The 20,785-nt window shown below is 42.9% G+C and overlaps 1 protein-coding gene across 13 annotated transcripts in view; it reads right to left on the bottom strand.

The window, feature by feature from the left end:
• Window positions 1-20,785, bottom strand: part of celf4 (CUGBP, Elav-like family member 4) — a 225,750-nt gene that overhangs the window by 8,349 nt on the left and 196,616 nt on the right. For 8 of the 13 annotated variants that reach the window (XM_044122864.1, XM_044122863.1, XM_044122865.1 and 5 more), the window contains 8 exons: window positions 13,688-13,736; window positions 6,371-6,499; window positions 5,630-5,709; window positions 5,145-5,285; window positions 3,603-3,741; window positions 2,793-2,945; window positions 2,354-2,464; window positions 118-183 (listed from right to left, as the gene is read on the bottom strand). In XM_044122864.1, the coding sequence (XP_043978799.1) occupies window positions 118-183; window positions 2,354-2,464; window positions 2,793-2,945; window positions 3,603-3,741; window positions 5,145-5,285; window positions 5,630-5,709; window positions 6,371-6,499; window positions 13,688-13,736 (868 nt within the window). The remainder of the gene's footprint in view (window positions 1-117; window positions 184-2,353; window positions 2,465-2,792; window positions 2,946-3,602; window positions 3,742-5,144; window positions 5,286-5,629; window positions 5,710-6,370; window positions 6,500-13,687; window positions 13,737-20,785) is intronic. The other 5 variants (XM_044122862.1, XM_044122857.1, XM_044122860.1 and 2 more) reach the window with 2 other exon arrangements.

Here is a 20,785-nt window from a genome sequence, read left to right on the forward strand (position 1 = left end):
TACTCTATTTTTTAAATTTTTTTTTTAAAAAGGGTCTCAGATGTAAACTCGCAGCCACCAGTGCCGCTCAAGACAGACACACGGATGAGCTCCGGAGGGACAGAGTGACGGACAGACCTGCGTACTGCTGGACTCCTGTGTAAGCCTGCTGGAGAGGGTCGGCCGCAGTGGGACTCTGAGCTGCTTCAGCGGGAAAAAGAGAGGAGGAGGAGAGAGGTGAGACGGGGAGACGGACGGAGAATGTAGATGGAAGAGAGGGCACGGAGGAAAAGATAACAAGGGGAGCGAAGGAGAACAGACAGGGAGGTTAGAGGCAGCTCGCTTTTCCTTCAGTGTGTCCAAAACTTTTCACTTCATGCTCCTGCTGAAGCATTTTCAAAGTAGCTCTAGTGTGCTATTCTTGAAAACAAGTACAACTTTGAGCAAAGAGACAAAAACACACCACCACAGGAAAAAATAGAGAAACAAACAAAAACTCCCTGTCATGCAAATCCAGATCCTACAAAATGGTTTTCATTCCACAGAGAGCTAAACGCACAGCGGCGGACGCATCTGTCGCCACGAGTTGGCGCCGCACATCCGGTTCGTACCTGAGCGCGCGTGTGTTTTTCTACCCGTCTGTTTCCACATGTAGCGCATGCACACAGAGCAGACCCCACTGAGAGAGGACGCACACAGAGACACACACGCACACACACGCACACACACCGATAGACCCAATATGACTCGAAACAGCCGAGAGAGTATCGAACACCGTGAACCGACAGCGACACAGTCACAGATGGCCTGGAGGAAAGAGGAGAGGTAAGGGCTAAAATAGAGCTCTATAAAAGTTACAGAGTGTGAAATCATATTGTAGCTTTCTTTTCCAACCTGGGAAACGATATTTTGCTGGAGGGGGGGGCAACAGGCAAAGGTTACTCTCAGGTCAAGATTTGCAAAAAGGCCAGATCACACTCTTGCCTTTTTCCAAGTCCCTCGAGCAGGAAGTGTCTCACTTTGATGTTTCTGCTTGTTTAAACTTTAGAAACATCCGACTTTCAAAATGTCATTTAATTGCAAATTTTAGAGGATATTTTGTCATTCCCTGATACGGTGCCTCGCAGAAGTACACCTTGAAACTCTGCACATTTAGATCGCCTGTTATTGCAATCTTCCATTTGATAGACCAACATAAAGCGGTGAATTGCTTTAAAGTGGAAGGAAAGGGATTTTTTACAAAAAACATTATGTACAAGTAAAAGTCTGGAAAAATATGGTTCATTATTTGTGTCCGGCATGCTGAGTCAATACTGTGCAGATCCGCCAGGTTTGCCTCCAGGGAGACGGGAGAAGACTGAAACCTTTCTCAGTTACTTCTTCAGCTCAGTCTGATTAGACAAAGTTTATCTGTGAGCAGCAATTCAAGGTTTTCTACACATTCAACAAGAGTTGCTAGAGATCTAGCATGGTGGGTCACTAGCTAGGTGACCTACGTAGACGCCATGCTAGCGACCTATTAGATTCTTTATAGTCATGTTAAAAGCTTGCTACATTTCACGATCTTCCTTTGTGTTGGCTTGCTCTCCTGGATTTTATTTATTTTTGTACTTTTGGGGTGGGTCAGGAAGGGAAGTTGACATGTAGCTTATGTTTTGTTAATGTTCTACAAACTTCAAAAAAGGATTCTTAAAGTATTGCAAAAAAAAAAAGGGGGGGGTGGGCGGGGGTTTCTTTTTTGTCATTCTTTCATAAAGGTCATATTTGTGGAGCGCTTATCTGAACGATGTCCTGCGAACACGTTCTACCGTCTCGGCTGTGAATCACTGCAGCTCCCCCAGAGCTACCAACGGCCTGCAGGCTGCTTTTCGGATCAATGCCCTTCTTGCCCGGTCTGTCTCTCTACATCAGTCTTGGTCTTTATTTTTAGAAGACGGATGAAGCGGTCTTTATCTCCCCGACAAGTTCTTCGTTCTTCTAGACGCGGTTTGTTTCCTGACGTTCTCGGAGGCTTTCGTAGAACAAATGCGTTTGCCCTGATGTTGAATTTCACACAGACGGAATTTGTTAATACTTTTGGAAGGCGCTGTACAAGTTGCTTATGTACAGTTTATGTAGTTTTTGAAAAACTAACGTTTTTAGTTAATAGGAAGATCTATTTAGAGGATACATATACAATATACGAGATTTGAGATATTTTCTGCAAAAAAAAAAAAAGAAAATAATTTAGAGATTAGAATCCCTCCCAGTTTTCTCCAGAAATGTCACAACAGCCCGAACCCCCCGCCCCCAAAATATTTAGGGTTCGGATCTTCCTGACCGTTTCAAGCCTGGTGAGAGATGAGAGTGAGGGCGGGTGGGAGAGGAGCGCTACCTTCAGAGAGAGAGGAGAGGAAGCAGCCACCCTGAACCCCAAAACAACTCCGCGGAGCCACGCCCAGGCCGTTTTTCTCCGAGTCCTCCCTAAAAACCACCTCCTGCAACACTGTGGAGACAAGAGTGTAAAGGGAGAAAGCAGATAGATTTTTCTTCGACCATCCCCTCACAGAAAGGCTAAAAAAAAATTAAAAAAAAAGCACGAGCCACGGCTCACCACACAAGCTCACACTCGCACCGTCAGGACTGCACGCCATTTATTTGACCTTAACAACATGCTTTAGAGCTGGTAAGATATGCAATCTGGAACCATGTTTCTAACTGGTCTGTGTCTATAAAGTTTTGCTATTTTCAAGCACAGCAAATAGAACGGGGAAAAAAAAAATCAGCTGTTTCTGTGACTTCTTAATGGCTGCTCCGAAGACGATCAAACCTACCCGGGTAATGGTGGATCCCGTTGGTGAAGACAGCTTCTGCCGGCGGCTGGCCGTTCGCCTGGGGCGGCGGCATGCCAGTAAAACCATTAACGCTAATGGGGGAGGGGATGCTGGTCACTGTGGGGGCGCTAATGCCCGGGGGAGTGCTGCCACCTGCAGTCACAGAAACATTGACAAACATTGTCATTTTATTTTTTGTTTTAATCTCTTCCTGAAGACACGATGGGAAAGTTTGGTTTCCACCAGCTACCGAGACACGAAAATGTCGGAGGGGCTGGTCCAGTAGACCGGTGAAGACACTAAATGTCAGGGCTGATTTCTTGGCCCCGTGTGGCCCTCAGGGTTACACAACAGCCATTAGACCTGAGTCGCTGAGCTAATCCTGCAGAGCAGTGGGAAAAAAAGAAAAAAAGGTGTCGACATCTTCCCAGCCGCTGTTGGATTCTTGGAATTTGATCCATTTGCTTTAATGCCTTCTGAGTGGCTCTATTTTCACTTTCAGCTCCACGGTTATTATTATTGACGCCTCTGACAAGACTTAAAGTAAATTGTTGTCTGAGAGAGACTTGTTCGGTGCTGATAATCTTGCTATTCTTCACGGAAGTTCTTTCTTTTCTTAATATTCAGTCTACTTTTGAAGTGAAAGATCATCGGGAACAAACCGCTGATGTCCAGTTTCACCTAATATATTAAAAAAAAAAGAAATAAAAAACTTACCCGAAATTCTTCTATTTTTTTAGACTCAAGAATGCTACCTTCATGCTAGCTATTCCCCACAGACCTTTAACCCCTGACCTGCAGCGCTATTACCTGACGTGGGGGTCAGCGGTGCTCCGGGGAGGCCATTGATGGTGGCCATGTGCTGCATCTGGGCTGCTGCAAAGGCTGCCATAGGACTGAGGTAGCCCCCCTGTCCTACAGACGCCATCAACGCTGCCTGCTGCTGCACCTGCAGGCGGAGGAGGAGGATGAGGAGGAGGAAGGGGAGGAGATGGGATTAGAAAGCAGAGCAGAGAGTAATAAAAGGAATGCCGCTGTCTGTGAGGTCACTGAGATGAGAAAGACAGATAAAAGGAAGAAGTAGGGCTATAAAGTGAAATGAGGTACAGCGCAGAGACAAGAAAAAGAGGCTATTAGGTAGAAACCGGGTATTGATTCTTACAGAATATCTATTCCCCAAACCGAGCTCCTGTTTTTTAACACTAACGCGAAAATCTGACATGACCTCCATTTCCTCTTCGGACATTATTTGGTATTTATAGAGCCTTTCGGAGCTGTTTACACAGCCCTTGAACTTTTGCCACATTCTGCCATGTTCAAACCTCATATTCAATGTGTTTTATTACCGTTACATAGACTTTCACCGAAGGGCGACTCATCGTGACGTGGAGAGAAAATGACACGTGGCCAGCAAAATTCTTTACAAGTTAAAATGTCCAAAGCTTCAGCCTCTTTACGCTAACAGCACAAAATAAAATGGAGCACGACCTAAATAACAATGAAATGGGCCTCACCAGGGTTTCAGATCTGGTAGAAATATCCCTCAATAGACTTGCAGCGGTTCTACAAAATATCAACTCAGGAAGGTGGAAATAAAACATCTCCAAACTTCTAGTTTTAATTTCTTAATTCTTTTTGTGTAATTATTACTTTTATCAGTATCCCAACTAAAATCCAAATAAACCACATTAAAGTTGCAGAATGTTACTTCTAAAAATATATATTTTTATTTTACTAATTTGTTGAAACTGTCACTATGTTGTGAAATGACAGTCCGGTATGAGACAGAAAATCTGTGAAAAAAGCAAACTCCTCTGCCTTCTCGAAACAGCTAATCAGTTATTATTGCTGTCAATCATGCTTATGTATGTGCTGCTCACCCCCCATTGCCGCTGTAGCTTCTTCCAGACAGCAGGGCCAGCCATAAATGCAAAGTCTAGTTAGCATGGGCACCAATGACAGTGGATGAACAGTTTTCTTTTAACGTTATGTTATTAGTACACTTAGCAGCATGTACAAGAGGATGATTGACAGCACTAACACACTCTGGTTGGTTGTTTTTGTGTGGAAACGATACATCTCTTCAGACAGCAATAGTAGCACAGGGAGGGAGTGGAGGAGAACAATGTTTTCACAGATTACTGTCCCAATGATGGTTTTAACAAAAAACAAACAAAACGAAAAAATTTTTCTATAAAAGTTGCAGCTTTAAAGGTTGTGGTTGCAACATGACAAATGTGAACCGGTTCAAGGGGGAACAGTATAGTCACAATTTGAGTTTAACACTATTTGCCATAAGTAACTCTTGAAGGAAAAAAAACAAACAAAAAACCGTATCTATGTGACTCTTGCCTGGGCGTAGGCTCCGTAAGCTCCAAACTGCAGGGCCATGGGGTTGAAGATGCCCATCTGACCGGCCATCTGCTGCATGCGGCGGATGGTGCGCTCCTTATCCGTGTCAGCGAACTTTACCACCAGACTGGACGAGGCACCCTGTACACCCACCCACACCCACACACACACACGTGCACACACCCGGCAGGACAAGTTAGTGTGGTTCGATTGACAGAGGACATAAGCTTTCATTTGTACTTGCACCCCCATGCTGCACACACATGTGCTTTTATGCTTCCTGCCAAGGCAGCGGCCTCAAAGCTACAGTTGGTGCTCACTCCACTGAAAAATGTAGGATGGGTTGCATCCAAAGGACAAACCTCCTCCATGGGGATGACAAAGTTTAAAACTTTAAGAAGGCAATCAAGTGCTATTTGACTGTTTTGTCTGTGTGGCTCATCGTTTTCTTTCTCTCTCTCTCTTCACAGCCACAGGATACTCACAGGCATCGTCTGGCTGCCGTGTAGTGCACCGATGGCCGCCTGAGCTTCAGCGTGAGACGAGTACTTTACAAACGCACAACCTGAGGAGAGTAGAAAAAAACGAGTAAGGTGAGAACAAAAGCAACAGCATTTCTAGTAACAACAACACACACACACAAAAAAAACCTGAGTGGGAGTCCAGCTCCTTGCACTTTGTTACAAGGAATGCTCGACAAAACGAGCCGCCTTGGCACCATTACCGAGTGTGGGACCCGCCGCATTCTGACGCTTTTTCACTTGTCAGTACAAGTGTCACTGATGAATCTGAATGGTCACGTTCACAGTAATTATTGGGCAAATCCAGCTGAGTAAGCGAGCTGACGGAGCCTGGTTAATGGCGCTTCATGCAGGACTCAGAATGATCAAGCGCACTGCGATTATCAAGCTTAGGTATCACTGAACCTCATTGATTGGCTGCTGAACTTTATCCAGTGAACTCGTGGAGCACCCTGAGAGCATTTTAAAACGATCATTTTTTTTTTGTCTTTTTATTTTTTATGCACCCGAGGTTAAAGCCTGAGGTTAAACAAGGAAGTTTAGTTAATTTTCCTTCCTTCGTTCGGGTTTGTCTTATGTTAAAATTTGCAGAATGAAACAGTTGTTTCATATTGCATTTCCTTTCGTGGTCATGAGCTTGCTCACTTGTGTCAGAGAGGTAAGGAAAGAAAAGCAAAGAAAAGTCATCATTGTCACAAATTCTACCTTTGCTGTTCCCGTCGGGACCTCGGAGGATGGTGCACTCCTCGATGCTGCCGAAGGACTCAAAGAGGCGCCGCACGTCATCTTCTGACTGCTGCTTGTTAAGCATGCCCACGAAGAGCTTTCTGTCTTCTAAAAGAAAGGGAGAGGAGGTCATGATCAGAGGATCAGATGTGCCTTCAGATGGAAGCCTTAGGAATACACAGAAAAGGTATCAAAGGCAGGTTTAGCGAAAGCCTTAGCGTGGATCAGTTTTGATACTGGAGGTAATGCACAAGCACGCGTGTCGTTCGTGCGTTACGTAACGCAGCAAAAGCAACATAAATGCTGTAGTGTTGAAAATTTTGGTCACTTTTTTGAGGTACACCGTCAAATGCCATTGCGTCTTTAAAGGACGTGATCGTTTGTGCCTGTGTGTTGGGATAACGGGTAAAATTTACAGCATTTTACTGATTCAAGACAGAATTTCAGCATGCCATCACTGTCTAGTTTCATTCGTCTCTGACCATCTAGGGATGAAAATGGGAGTAAATCTTCATCGGTGCAGATAGAGCGTCTACACAGTGTAGCAAGAGGTAAAACAAGGTTGTTATCAGGTTGTTGCTGAGACATTTGAAAAGCCTTTCTGCCAGTTTCGTACCAGTGCCGAACATTTGGTGTCTCAGAGTTGCAGATCTCATGCCGCAGGATTTTTTCAATGCGTCAAAACATTATGAATCCGTGGCAGCCTGGTTTAGTTGGGCAGAATTGGGGATAGCAAAAGCAGATGGTGTAGCCCTCAACGGACTTTCACAAAGGCTTATCTGGGCCCCAATTATTGAGGGCATCGAAATAATTGACAGCTAGAGGAGATGTTATTTTTAAAAGAAAATGTGTTTTCCCATGTCACTGTGAGCGATGTTATTAGATGGATTTGTGTGCAGAAAGCCAATCTGCAGCTATTTAAAAACAATAGCCCCACTTTTAACGTAGCCTTCAACACCAAACATGCCAAAAAAGTTAACTTTAAATGGATTCTTCTCGGCTCCTTTTTTTTGGTCTTGGGTTCTTTGAGGGACCGTGCTACTTTGCTCCAAACAAGGCTTGGCATAGTGAACATTTTGGCTGCTCTTTGCAGGGATGACAACGTTTATTTAATTAACCTAAAGCACCATATTGCCACTGAAACGCGAGGCAGATCTGCCGAGGCGCGACGGCGGTAGAGTACTTTAGCGGTGCTGAACGAACAGTGTGGTTAAAAAAAAAACAAACAAACGGCCATTTAAAGCATTTATAGAAAGATATTCAGAAATACTAGTTAAATGATAGATAATACCAGTTTACTTGAAAGTCATTTTGCTGTTTTTATTAGTATTTAACAACTGAGGAACGAAAGTAGTTCAAAATGCCCTTTAAAACCAGTCCAAAAGTTATCAGCTGTTCTCAATAGCGTTTTATTGTTGTCGTTGAAAATGCTTTTTAGCAGTGAGTCTAAGGGAAGATGTTGCCATCAGTTGAAAACTCACTTCTGTTCATCGACTCCACATCTGAAGAGGCTGGTACGGCGGCGCTGGAGTAAATAAATGCTGCAGTTATTCAATTCGTTCTGGACTTCATCTGCAGCCCCTTGCTTTGTACCATCTGGACTCTGTGCCGGTAATAATGCCACGGCACAAACAGGCTGTGGAAAGCTTCCCTCTTTCCACTTCTGGCTGTGCTTTAATTTTGCAAGTCATTAAAAAGCTCTTCTTTTTTTTTAAACTCTGTTGAGAGCTGGGTAGTCACTCCTGCTGATTTTAAAACATGTAATACTGCTACGACAATAACATACAAGAGAAATCAAAGGAAGATAAAGAGCTCTTTTCTGAAGGTTGGACGGCGCTTATTAGACCTTTTGTTTTGAGAGATAATTTCCTGTCTGCAAGCCGCGAGCGAGTAACAGCCACAGCACAGGTTCTTTTGAAAGTTTGCTAAAAGAGAGAAAGAAACTAAAATAACACGTTATATTTTATGGCCGGAGCCTGTCACATGAACCTGACTTTTTTTTTTTTTCTCAGAATCAGAAGATCCTACTTCCTGTAGATAAGGAATTGCACCTGTCGCAGGTGTCAGGCAGGAGAAAAGACAGATGCGTTGGTGTTCCTGTCTTCAGGGCTCAAATCTAGCTGCAGTCTAAGTTCAGCTCCACCGGATCTTACTCTGCGTGGAAACCACAAGCTTGCAGGCTTCGTTATTAACTGTGCATCAAAAACTGCGGTTCAATCAGTGGCCAAAGACCAGCTTGAGTGCAACTCATGGCTACATTAATTTGCATGGAAATATAACATTTTTACAACATAGAACTATATAGTTTTAACAGCAAAACTGTATGAAATAACAACAAAAACATTTTTCCTATTATTAGTTTGAACAATTCTTTAGTTTCTGCAGACTTACAACCTACTTTGTCGTCTATAGGTCTCTTAAATTCGACCAAAAAGGATAAACTCGCAAGACATTAAAGAAAAGAACAGGGTCAATATAGTAGTAAATTTGATCATATCTTCTTGTGAAATGCTAATTTCATTTTCCACCAGGTCTTGACGAGTGCCTATTATCCTAAAACTACCAATTCCTGCTTTAACATCATTCAGCAAATACAGGAAATTGAGGAAAAAGGAACAATGGCCGTTGTATTGAATTAAGATACATGGGTCTCCGTAAAAATATTTTTCCGGATCTTGAGTTTACATTGGCTCTAGTCATCAAAATTAACACAAAATGACGCTTGAAATTTGTGTTATGAATGTATATAGCATTAAAATATAATATTTAGGACTGATTTACTGATCAAAGGTTTTGATATACAAGTTTCTGGAAGTGTTCTTGTAGTCTAACACAAGTCCAATCTATGATTCTTGGGTTTTAAAGGTGGACCAGAGCACCGGCTTACATTTGACGAAAGGAGTGCATCGACATGTTTCCTTTCCTCACATCCCATAAACATTCAGATTTGCGGGGAATGGATGTGTATGTTGAGAAATTGATGAGCCGCAGAGCAATCGCCTGCGGGGGAAAAAAAAAAAAAAAACACGTTCTGCGAATTAACGCGTGTGCAGATGCGGATTCTCGGCGGGCGCCTGCAGTGTGAGGGCGCGCGCGGGCCGGCTGCGCCCAGCGTCCGTTCCCCCGCCCCTCCGCCTGTGCTTAACAGGGCGTCCTTGCCAAGTCAACAAGACTAATCTGCGCTCCGGCCTTGCACCGGGTGGGCTGGGTTGGAACGACGAGTGTTTACAAGAGTGCACCTCGTATCACAGTGGGAGGACACACACCTATGCAGACAGACACACGACTCTCCTTAGCTTCTTCGTGGGAAACATGAGGTGAAATCTGAGTATTATGAGCAGCTCACTTATTCACACACGTGCAGACAGTATGTGTCAGTGCATCGTCCTGATCTTTACTGAAGTTTTACTGGAATGTTTAAAAAAAAATCTCTTATTTTACGACTAATATCAGAAATCCTCTTTATTCACAGTCGCGTTGGTTTCAAATGTGATGTCTTATAGATTTCCAACATCTCAACTTAAAGCACAATTTTATTAGAAAGCCTAACTTTCCCAACATTAATATCACAATATAAATACCTACAAATGAATAGCTTAAAATAAGCTGTACCTTGTTATATGATATTTTGAAATAGTGTTTTTTTTTTATTCTTCAGCTACAATATCAGGCAGACAAAGTGTCGATCTTGACTTCGTTTTCTAAGCACCAGGCATTCTAACTCTTCCAACAAACCTGTATACGTTTGGGACACAGTTAATATTTTATATTCTTTAAAGGCTTGGCAGATACTTCAGTTTATTTTCAACGTTTAATCTCCAGTTGTAAGTTGGATTTGTCGTCCGGACAGTCGGATGTGTTTCTCCGTTGGAACAAACATTGTAAAGGAACGGTTGGCCTCCAGACAGAGCAAAGTTACAAAACACTACAACAGGCTCACACACAAATATTCGGATAAATATCCTCTAGCAAGTCACAGCTAAACCTCTTTTTTTTGTAGCCATCAGCAGGCCTCAGGCATATTTCTGGCCAAAGGTTTCACTCCTCCTCTTATCAGAATCGGTAACGCTCCTTTTTATCGATTGGTTCTCTTGCTTTAAAGTGCGATCTATTCATTTTTTATGGGGCTGAAGCTGGAGTCAATCCAGAAGCTTAAAGTTGTTCAGGTTTATCTGGTCCAAACCCAGTTTGGATGTGTGTGTGTTTGGGATCACGGTCCGGTCGCGACACCGAGCTACGCCCCGAATTTCAACCACAGAGCTGTTTATCTGAGGTAAAGTGAAATAATTTGAAGGGAGTCTCTTATTTTCATTTTTCCACCCACTTTGTGCAATTCATTAGTATCACTGTCAGAGAAAACAGATCCTCAGCATGACGCTGCCACCACCGGGTTTGCCATTTGATGCAGAGTTCTTAGGCCTGAAAGCCTTTCCTTTCCTTCTCTGTCACTGGAACCAAACAGCTCAGTCTTTATAAAATCTGACCAGAAAACGTTTCTTTGTGGGGGATTTGGTTGTGACTCTGGTGTGCTGGTGTTTTCTCCTGGGTAGGTCTTGAACATCACGAGCATCTTCCTCCCATCTAAAGCTGACGGTTTTGGCCCAGACGGCCTGAAAGCCGGGTTTCCCGACCTGACAACGATCCAAAACGCATCAAAATTAATCACAGAAGCCTTGCATTGAGCTTTCTCTGTGGCGGTCCAGAAGCCCTGATCTCGGTCATACTGATCATTTGTGGACCATGACTGAAATCAGAATCAGTGCCAGGAAACCAAACAATTTAAATGAACTCTCTACCCTTTCTAAAAAAAAAAGGAAAGACAAAGAAAGAAAAGTGGTCAAATCTTCAGCCGCAACAAAGCCTGGACCGTAACATGATTTCTCTTCAGCTTGCTAAATAGCATTCATCCAAATATTAGATATTAGTGGGGTTATCCGTTATGTATGTGTCTGAGCCTGTGTGTGTAATTCTAAACTAGATTTTAGAAAATTGGCGTTCATTTAAAACTTTTCCTATATCTGGGGATTTAATGAAGTTGCTTGTTGTATGAATATTCCTACCTGGGAAAAAAAAACAAAAAACCCAAATGCATAATTAAATATCTTGAAACATTATAATATCCGTACTCATGATGAATGTGTTTTATGTTCAATACAGGAAGGATTTGGATTTGCTGACTTTGGATCCACTGTCCAAGCTAAACAAAGTTCACACTTGTGTTTTCTGGGGAGACCAATGAGGGAAGAAATACTTTCCCTGTTATCCTGATGAACAGACAGTAAACAAATATCTCTATTTAAGCCAGTTTTACTCGGAACAATGCAAACAAAGCCTTTCCTTCTCTAAACTCCTCAGTCTTTAGCGCTTCGTTTAATCTCCGTAGATTTACACTTCTGTCACTTCTTTAAATGTGTCGGGTTTCTATACTGATAAATACATTTGCGTTTATTTTCGGACTACATTAGGAACTTTAATTATTCCACTTTCAAATCACTAAGTTGTGAATCCTTTTGGCAACTGCAGCAGGTTTTTGTTACGAACACTGGCAATAATATGTTTTCTTTTGCAAAAGTGGTCATTAATTTATGATAGACCAACACAAAATACTATATAATTGTGACGTGAATGATTTTACACGATTTCAAACTGTTTTTGAACAAAAATTGATCTAGCCTGCCAGAAGAACTTTTTTAAGTGTTTGTAAACTTTCTTTTCTGAACCTGATCTGCCAAAGGACTGCAGATGTGATGCCTAAAAGTTATAATCTGGCACAGGGCGTCACATGGTGAAATTCACTTCATTTAATTGTACATTGTCTCTTTTTAAATAAAATTTCAGTTCAGAGTCAAAGTCAAAACAATCAATCAGGCACTTTTACACAGACAGCCTGACCAAAAGGCACTTAAAGTTCAAAAGGTCATAAAAATGCAATTACCACTCCTACTACTACAACTAATGATAATTTTACTGTGGATTTTATGGTTTTATGATTAGTGAGTCTACTTTTCTCTGATTTACTCATTAAGCTGCACTGTATTTTATTTTGTTGTTTCATAGTAAAGGGACCACCTTTATTTATTTACTTCTTTTTATTTTTTTTTTTTATTTTCCTCCCCATTCGCAGTCATGCACTGCTTTGTATCGTCCAGATAAAACGAGACAGATCTCGTGTCTGAAACACGACACAACGTGAAACGTCCGTTGCGTCTGAACCCCCCCTGCCAGGCGCTGCGCTCCCCTTTTCCACTCGGCTCTGTGAGACGTTGTGCCCTGGCGGCGCGGCGTTTAGCTTTGAAACTTCGCAGCGTGGAGAACAGATGAGAGACGCGAGGGAAGGACATCCGTACAGGAACAGATAGACCTCCCTTACAGACGCGTATGCATGTCTTCTGCCGCTCGCTCTTTGTTTCCTCCCGCTCGCTGCTTGCTTCAGTTTTCTCCCGCTCCATCAATCACCCTCCACACACCCCGACAGCAGGCAGACTAAATAGAGGAGGATGTTGCACAGCCTCTCTTCCTTTCTTTAAAGGTTATTTTCTTTTTTTTTTTTTTTTTTTACTACAGGGTAACACCTCTACTTTCTCTCCCTAGACTTCTGCTGCTTCTCTCCCCTCTTGCTTGTGGATAAAAAAAAAAGAAGAAAAAAAAATCACTTTGTTGCCAGTTATATTAACCACTTGAAGGTCTGAGACACTCTGGACAAAAAGATGACTTCGGTCTTATCTCGCGCAGCCCTGTGATTGATGTCAAGAGTGGGTCGCCAAATGTCTAGACATAGAAAATTTCCTTTAAGCCATCTTGGCTGTCAATAAAGCTCCCTGCGTTTGAAAACCCCCCCCCAAAAAACAAACCCCAAACACCTTTTACCCCTGCAGAACTCCTAATTGTAATCTGCACTTTGCTGAGACACAAGTCAAAACAGGGTTTGCATTGTTGCAAACTGATTTTTACTGGTGTTTTTGACAGAGGAGGCAACTTTGTTGTCTTGCATGACAAGACGTGTGCTTTTCTTCACGTTGCATATGACGACAGACAGGAGCTGCAGGCTGAGCCGGCCGGAGGCGGGCGTGGTGGGGGCGCGGGGGGTGTTTGTTTACATGATGCGTTCTGAGCGCTGGAGGGTCCGGGGCCGGGCTGCACTGTCAGCCCGCATCGAGGCGCAGGCCCGTCGTCTCGACGGGACAGATAATGGTGAAGCTGATGTGTGCAGGCAGCAAGGTTGGAGTAAAAAGAAAGGGAGGGTGGAAGGAAAATAAAGTAAAAAAAAAAAAAAAAGCAAGGAAGGGCATACACTACCTCCTCGACTCTCACTGTCTGCTGGCTTCACCTGGATCGGTCTGTTCATCTGTGACAGTTTGAGAAAAAAAACAGGAGCAAAAAGAGAGAAAGAAGAAGAAGAAGAGACCAGTTAGCATCATGTAATGGTTGCGTGCTTTCACCTCACAGCCTCAATACAACTTTTTGTAGAATGACTCAAGCAAATGACAATTTAAGTGTATTAGAAATCTCCAAAGCTGCAGCGCTCGTGGCCAGTGGGGGAAAATGGCTCGTTGGTAGTATGGGCTGGAAATGTTATTTGATCTGAGATGAAAGGGGGAGAGAAGGGATCAGCAGAGGGAGGACTGGAACGATGGAGGAGAGAAAACAGGCGGTCAGCAGAGCTATGCGTGTGCCATCATAAGTCACTGTGTTAAATATCGATACGAATGCACACACACACACACACACATGCACACATTTATTCAAATGCAAGTCTTTGTAAGGCAAAACAGCCATTTTGCAGCTGTGGACACGGAAAGCTCTGCCGTATTTTCTGAAGAAAATACCTGGAGCTCAGTTAGACTGAACAGAGGAGGATTGTAAGCAACCGTTCTCCAAGTCTTTCTATCTAGACGCTGGACGTGGGCCATTTTTTTAACTTGGCCATTCTAACCCACTTCCTCTCTCTAAGCCTCACTGTTGTAGTTGTTGTATGTTCAGGCTTGCTAACCAGCTGGAAGGCGAACCTCCGACACAGTTTCAGCCCATCTGCAGCTCCTAACAGGTTTCCTCTGATGACTCTCCTGTATTTCGCTCCATTTATTTCAAAGTCCAACCAGCTTCCCTACACATACTGATGAAAGGCATCCTCACAGCGTGGCGTCGTCACCACCATGTTTCATCGTCGGTACAGAGGAGGTGGATTGTTAGTTTTTTGCCACATAGCTTGATTGCCCGGCTTGATTGACGTTTCATCGAATGTTGAAAGCTTTAAGTCAGGCACCACAGTACAAACTCCTCCTGCATTAGTTCTCAAACTGCTGGTTCACACTACAAAATGTCCTGGCCAATCTTCTTTTAGTACTTACACACACACACACACACACACACACACACACACACGCACGCACATCTACACACTCTCTGTCCCCCACTGAGACCTTTCCACACTGTGTCCGCCGAGGCTCTCCTTTCATTTCACTCCTGCCTGTCAAAATTTCCCTCTCCGCCTCGCCACCCTGCTAAACGCTCTCCGCCAATCAATTTTTAATAATGCCAATCGCCACGCTGCCAGGAGGGATGGAGGGAGAGGAGGAGGAGGAGAGCATAGGAGAGGAATAGGTGGTGCAGTCTGAAGGATGAAAGGTAAAAGAAAATTTTGAGTTTTTTTTTTTATATTATTATTTTCTGGTGTGTTTTGCAAATTGTCAATATATTTTTTTTTTTTTAGATTGCGGACAAAGTCATCATCCTTATGATGCTGCAAGCTTTTTCTCCAGGCGAAGCGAAGCTCATCCACACGGGGCGAAACATTTCAGCCCACACCTCCAACCTTCTCCGGCGGATCGTATCAAACCCCGACCGTTCTCCACAACGCTTATTTAAAAACGGAGCTACCCATTCCTCTCCCCCCCACCGTCTCGTCTCCTCGCTCTCTTTGACGGGCCGAGAGAACCCTACTAATGTTTGTAATGTGCTGTGATGCATTATTTATCAGACTGGCTGTTGATATGGAAAAAAGGACGAGTGGGGATAAGGAAAACGGACAGGGGGAGTTAGAACGAGTAAAAAAGCGAGAGCGCGCGAATAAAGGAAGTCATCAGGGGGGATGTGTGGGGTGTAGAAGGCAAACAGAAAACACATTAAAAGAATGAGGTGGAGTTGGATTGCATGTGAGGCAGGTGTTTGAGGAGAGGGAAGTGTGGTGATAAAAAAAAAAGAAGAAAGGAGGGGAAGACAGAGGGAGGAATCAGGAAAAGAGGGCAAAGGGGGGAGATGAGGACATAGATCAGAGTACGCTACAAGGTCAGCCCAATGCTCCCAGGGGGCCCATAAGCTTGCATACATATGAGCACTTTTACCATGACCCATACAAATGCTATGGCCTCAGTCTGACCTACTTGTGTTTCTCCACTGGTCGCTTTTGCTTTATCATTTTTACGTAAGTGCAGATTTCAGCCTGGAGTCCATGAAGGAGCTGACTGTATTGGTTTTAATTTCACAGTGAGAAAATACACTAAAAAAAAATCATATAAAGTTAGTTCTAGTTTTATTAAAACCATAAGTCTTCATTCCTAACATGCAGAATTACAGTGATTATAGATACACTGACGAATCCCTTAATTCGTCACTGGTAGTTGAGCACCAGTGTGCAAAATGTCCCCTAATAAAATTTTAAATACAACTCAGAACGTGGCGATGTGGTTAAACCATTATTTTCTTTTGTCACCAAAGCCCGAGTGGTGTTTCATGGGCTCTCTATCAGTGGGTTTCCATTATCCCAAGGCCCATAACTGCTTCAAGGTCAGTTTTATCATCCCGCTCATAATGGGGTGAGTTAGCACCAGCCCAGCGGACGGCCGATCCCAAAACTGTTGTTAAAGGCAGACGCTGACTCGCTCGGATGGGTCCCTCGAGGAATTCTGCAACGGCGCTTGCCGAAGCCAGATGGCAGCGTTGAGCGGGAGAAACGTCTAATGCCAAGTGGGCAGAAAATTGCCTTCTACACCAAAAGGAAATGGCGGGGTGCGGGCGCTTATACATATGTATGTAAAGTTGCGTGCGTACAAAAGCTTGGCCCGTCCACAAACACACAGCACTGCAAATAAACGAAAGCAACCATCCATGCATGGGAACGATGGCGCTTCTCTAAATGGAGCCCTGGGCCAGTCTGTCCTCCTGCAGCCCCATAAAAAAAGAAGCAAAACCCATTACAAAGAAAAAAACAAAACAGCTCCTTTCTGTTGCCTAACTCATGGGATTCAATAAGAGCTGAAAATAGTAATCTGATATTAAATGACTAGATAGGCAGAAAACGTTTGAGCTATGTCTGCCAAGCCTGCATTGGGAGAATCTCAGCGTACTGGGATGCTGCAGATGTGTATCTATTTAATAGCAGTGACCTCTGATGTTTGTATGTCTCACATCGTACTTTAAGCATTGTAGATGAGAATCCTATACATGCAACAAAATGCTTGCAGCTTCTGAAGAGGACAGTGATATTTCTGACACTAACGATTCTGATGATGATGGTTATAGAGCTTTGGTTCACGCGGCTTTAAGATCAACTCATATTCCTGATTTCAGAGTCTTTTTTTCAGTAGAGCTTTGTAGTAACTTCCTATAGTTTAAGATTTTATAATGGAAATATATCTGCAAGGTTAGACGAAAGGCACGTCGGTCAACATGCCCTTCCCATTAACTGACCTTTCAAGTCGGCTGTAGAAAACCTGTTAGAGACTGACTTTAACTTTTCTTTTGTCGCTACACGACTAGCATACGGAGGTCATCAACCTCGGCGCAGCCATCTTGAGTTCCCGTCTTTGGTTCTTTTGCCGCATGTCTTCCTTTTCCCTGCTCCCTTCCTGTCAGGCTACTTTTGAATAAAGACCAGTAGTGCCGAAAGTATTCTTTAAAAAAACAAAAACAAAAAAAACAATTTTTCTTTTGTCTCATGAGATCCCTTTGTGGCGTGTCACCTGAGGTAGAAAGCTGCCTTGGCCGTTTCAAAAGCTGCCTCCGCCTGGAAACCCATAAAACAAGATACAAATATGGAAACACCCAACACATAAATAACCAGAGCCTTTTGATTTAACACTGACTCAACTGGCTCAATTTGCAGGATGAACCTTCTTACACCCGGCTTATTGCTCGCCTCTTTCCCCTCGTCCTTGTCAATGTTTTCTTCTTTTTTTTTAAAAAAAAAAAAAACAAAAAACATAGAAACACCAGCGTTGTCATACATGGACTCCATTGTTCTACAGTTGCTGAAAGTCCAACTTCAGCAGCTTTGCGTCAGATTGGCTTCTGCATGCCTCGTGCATTCACGCAGCTCGCACACACACTCTCACACACGCACTCTCACACACACTCACACACGCACTCTCGCCTCTGTTGATTATGTAACTCAATGACAGCACTCTGCCTCAGCTCTGCCATAGATTCCCCCGTTAACTAGAAGGGTTGGGAATACAAAGTCTGCATGCAGGCTGTGTGCTGTACCAAAACTGGTGAGTCACTCTGATTCAGTCTGGCACGGCCTGAGAGTCTAGCAGGGCTCCTCAACAGCGGCTCCACAGTTTACCTTATTGGATTCAACCTCGATATGGGACAAAACTGCAACCTTTGATCTGAGTTTTACCGCTTATTGTATTGATTTTGCTGCATGAAAGCTACAGAAATTAAGTTACGAAAACACTGTTACGATGACAACTGTATGGCATTTCAAGCAGCTGGATTTCTGTATGCTGGCCTGTTATGTTCAATATGCTTCAAATGCACTTTATTACAAATCATTCGGAGCGGTTTTAGCATCCACAAGCCTCACACACACACACACACACACACACACACATATGAGCGCACACACAAAGTAACGCGTGCACGCTGAGGCGGAGCGACGCAGAGAGCTCACAAGGACACACAAGTCCGCACTCACTCAAACTGCCATCATTCTCCGAGAAAGAGAATATTGAAAGTATGCTTTACGAAACTCGAGAGAGGAGGCAGGATTTTCTCATTTTCACCCTCGTCTCGCAGATGTGTTTTTGAGAGAGAGAGCAGAGCGGTGCAGGCCAGGTCATTTCATTATCACAGTGAGAAAGCACTCCATGAAACTCTCCCAGGGAAGCAAGGAAGGCTGCTCATAATATTCCACCTCTACCATTGTCACAACTCTCTCTGTTTTACATTCTGCAGCTAAAAGCCTTTTTAAAAAAACATGCCAACTGCCTTAATGTTATTCCATCCAATTTGAATGTTGATTTTTTTTTTTTCCTCCCCCCCTCTCCTTCTCTGTGGTCTCTGTTCATACATATTTTCACAGTGCTGCGTTTAAAAGCGAACATTTAAAACACGCCTTTTGCAAACGTTTGGATTCTTTGCAAGAGGACGAAGGCCCGGGTTACGTGTAACAGGATGCCAGCGCTCGTGTCAAACGAACCACTGGCACTGAACCCAGAGCTGCTTTCCAAACCATCTCAGCATGCAAAACACTCATTTTGGGATGGAGAGTTGCCAACAGAAACATTAGCTGAACAAGAATATGGTTATAAACCCTCTACATCCTTTTTGGAGAGTTGGACTCCGGAGTGAAGAGACTAGAAAATCTTTAGCTTAAAGATTAACTGACTAAAAAAAAAAATTTAGTAGGTATGAACAGCCTTGACCAATAAGAGACGAGTTTTAAAGTATTCAATTCACAATACTTCACAAGTGATGATCCTCTACATGTCCATTGAAGCTCCCAAAGCACATGCACACGTTCTCTTTTAGCCACACAAGCGTTTTGCAGCGTATGGCACTAAAGGACCTCCCTTAACGCTGCTTTAAGACGAGCAGCAGATTGGTCCCAGAGTCAGAAGAGACATTTTTGGGTCCCAAAACTTATATTAACTAACAATTTCCAAGTCCTACTGTAACGAAGTGTAGATAGAAACAGAGGAATGTATTGAAATGTGTTAGAAAGAGACACACACACACACACACTCAAAAAAACAAAACAACAAACAAAATCAGTCACTTATATATGGATTTGCGCTGAACCCTGACTATTTAGTCATTTTGCTAGGCTATATTCCCATTCCTATGTTTCCCACTTGGCAACCTTAAATGATTGTCCATCTATTTGTGTATCTCTATTATATTCTCCATGTATTATTTTAGGCTAAAAATGCTAAAAACATTAAGAAAAGAAGCCTTGTCCTGTTGCAGTTAAATGTGGTTCAATGTGTCTTCAATAGCTGAATATTTAAACAATTCATTTCAAACTGGGAATGATCAGATGATCTCAGCTGTTCCAAATGACAATCAGAAGGACATCATCGAAATCTTAAAATACTGACGCCCAGTAAACTTAAAATACTCTTGACGTTTGATTTTTACTCATAATTTATCTCCGCAGTTCATCGAAATACTTAATTACCAAACTAAATAAGACACATGAGTGTGCAATGTATACAGAATTGGGTTACAAATGAGCAAACTGACCTGCATCCAATACATTCTGATGATGCAACATTAGTGTTTATTTATCCCAGTTCTTTAAAAAAAACAACAACAAATCTTTAAAGATTAAAAATGTAACTAGAATTGCTTAATGGCAACTCCTACTGTGGTTCACTCTCAGGGTTTATCAGATTTCTGAGGAGAAACTGAGTATTTCTCTTTCTTTCCTCCCTGCTGTTGTTCTTCATCCTGACAAAACAGTAAACCTTCACTTTTGAGTGAAACACGCTGCACTATAAAAGGAGAACAATCTTTTCCTTTCCTTTTCTGTTTTTTTTTTTTTTTTTTCAACAGAGATGTGCAATGTGCTTTGCGTCAGATCAAGAGTGAGAGAAGTATGTTCTGACAACAAGGCGGGCCCGGCCCAGTTGTTTGTGCTGGAACTGAGTGGAGTGCAGGAGCCGGTCTGAGTGGAAGAAAAAGAAAAAAAAACATCTCGAAGAAATCTCTAAATAAAATTACAGACTACAAAAGAAAGTCTAGTTCCAACTAGTTGGTATAATATTGCCACAGTGAGATAGAAGAAAAAAGTCACAGTTTTACAGTTTAAACCTAAACTGCAGACAGAAATGTTTTTTCCTGTCACAGCAGTGCACATCTGCCTTTGATTTGAATTGTGCAGGAACAGGCAAAACTACACCGAAATAACACAACGGCACTGCTTTGTAGCACATTTAAAATGTAGCGTTTAATCATAGCTTAATCCAGGCTTTCATAGGTTTTTAAAATTAAAATTCTGCCGTGTTCGCACCACCGTAACTCACACACCCCGTGAATGCATCCAGCGCATGCCACTGCTAAAGAATCAGTGCAACTGTGACTCAAATACTGCAGCAATGATTGAATAAAACCAATGTAACATTATATCACAGTAAGCTACGAAGACACACCATTCCCCTTAACATGCTG

Source organism: Gambusia affinis, linkage group LG07 (assembly GCF_019740435.1).
Source record: "Gambusia affinis linkage group LG07, SWU_Gaff_1.0, whole genome shotgun sequence".
Lineage (NCBI taxonomy): Eukaryota > Metazoa > Chordata > Actinopteri > Cyprinodontiformes > Poeciliidae > Gambusia > Gambusia affinis.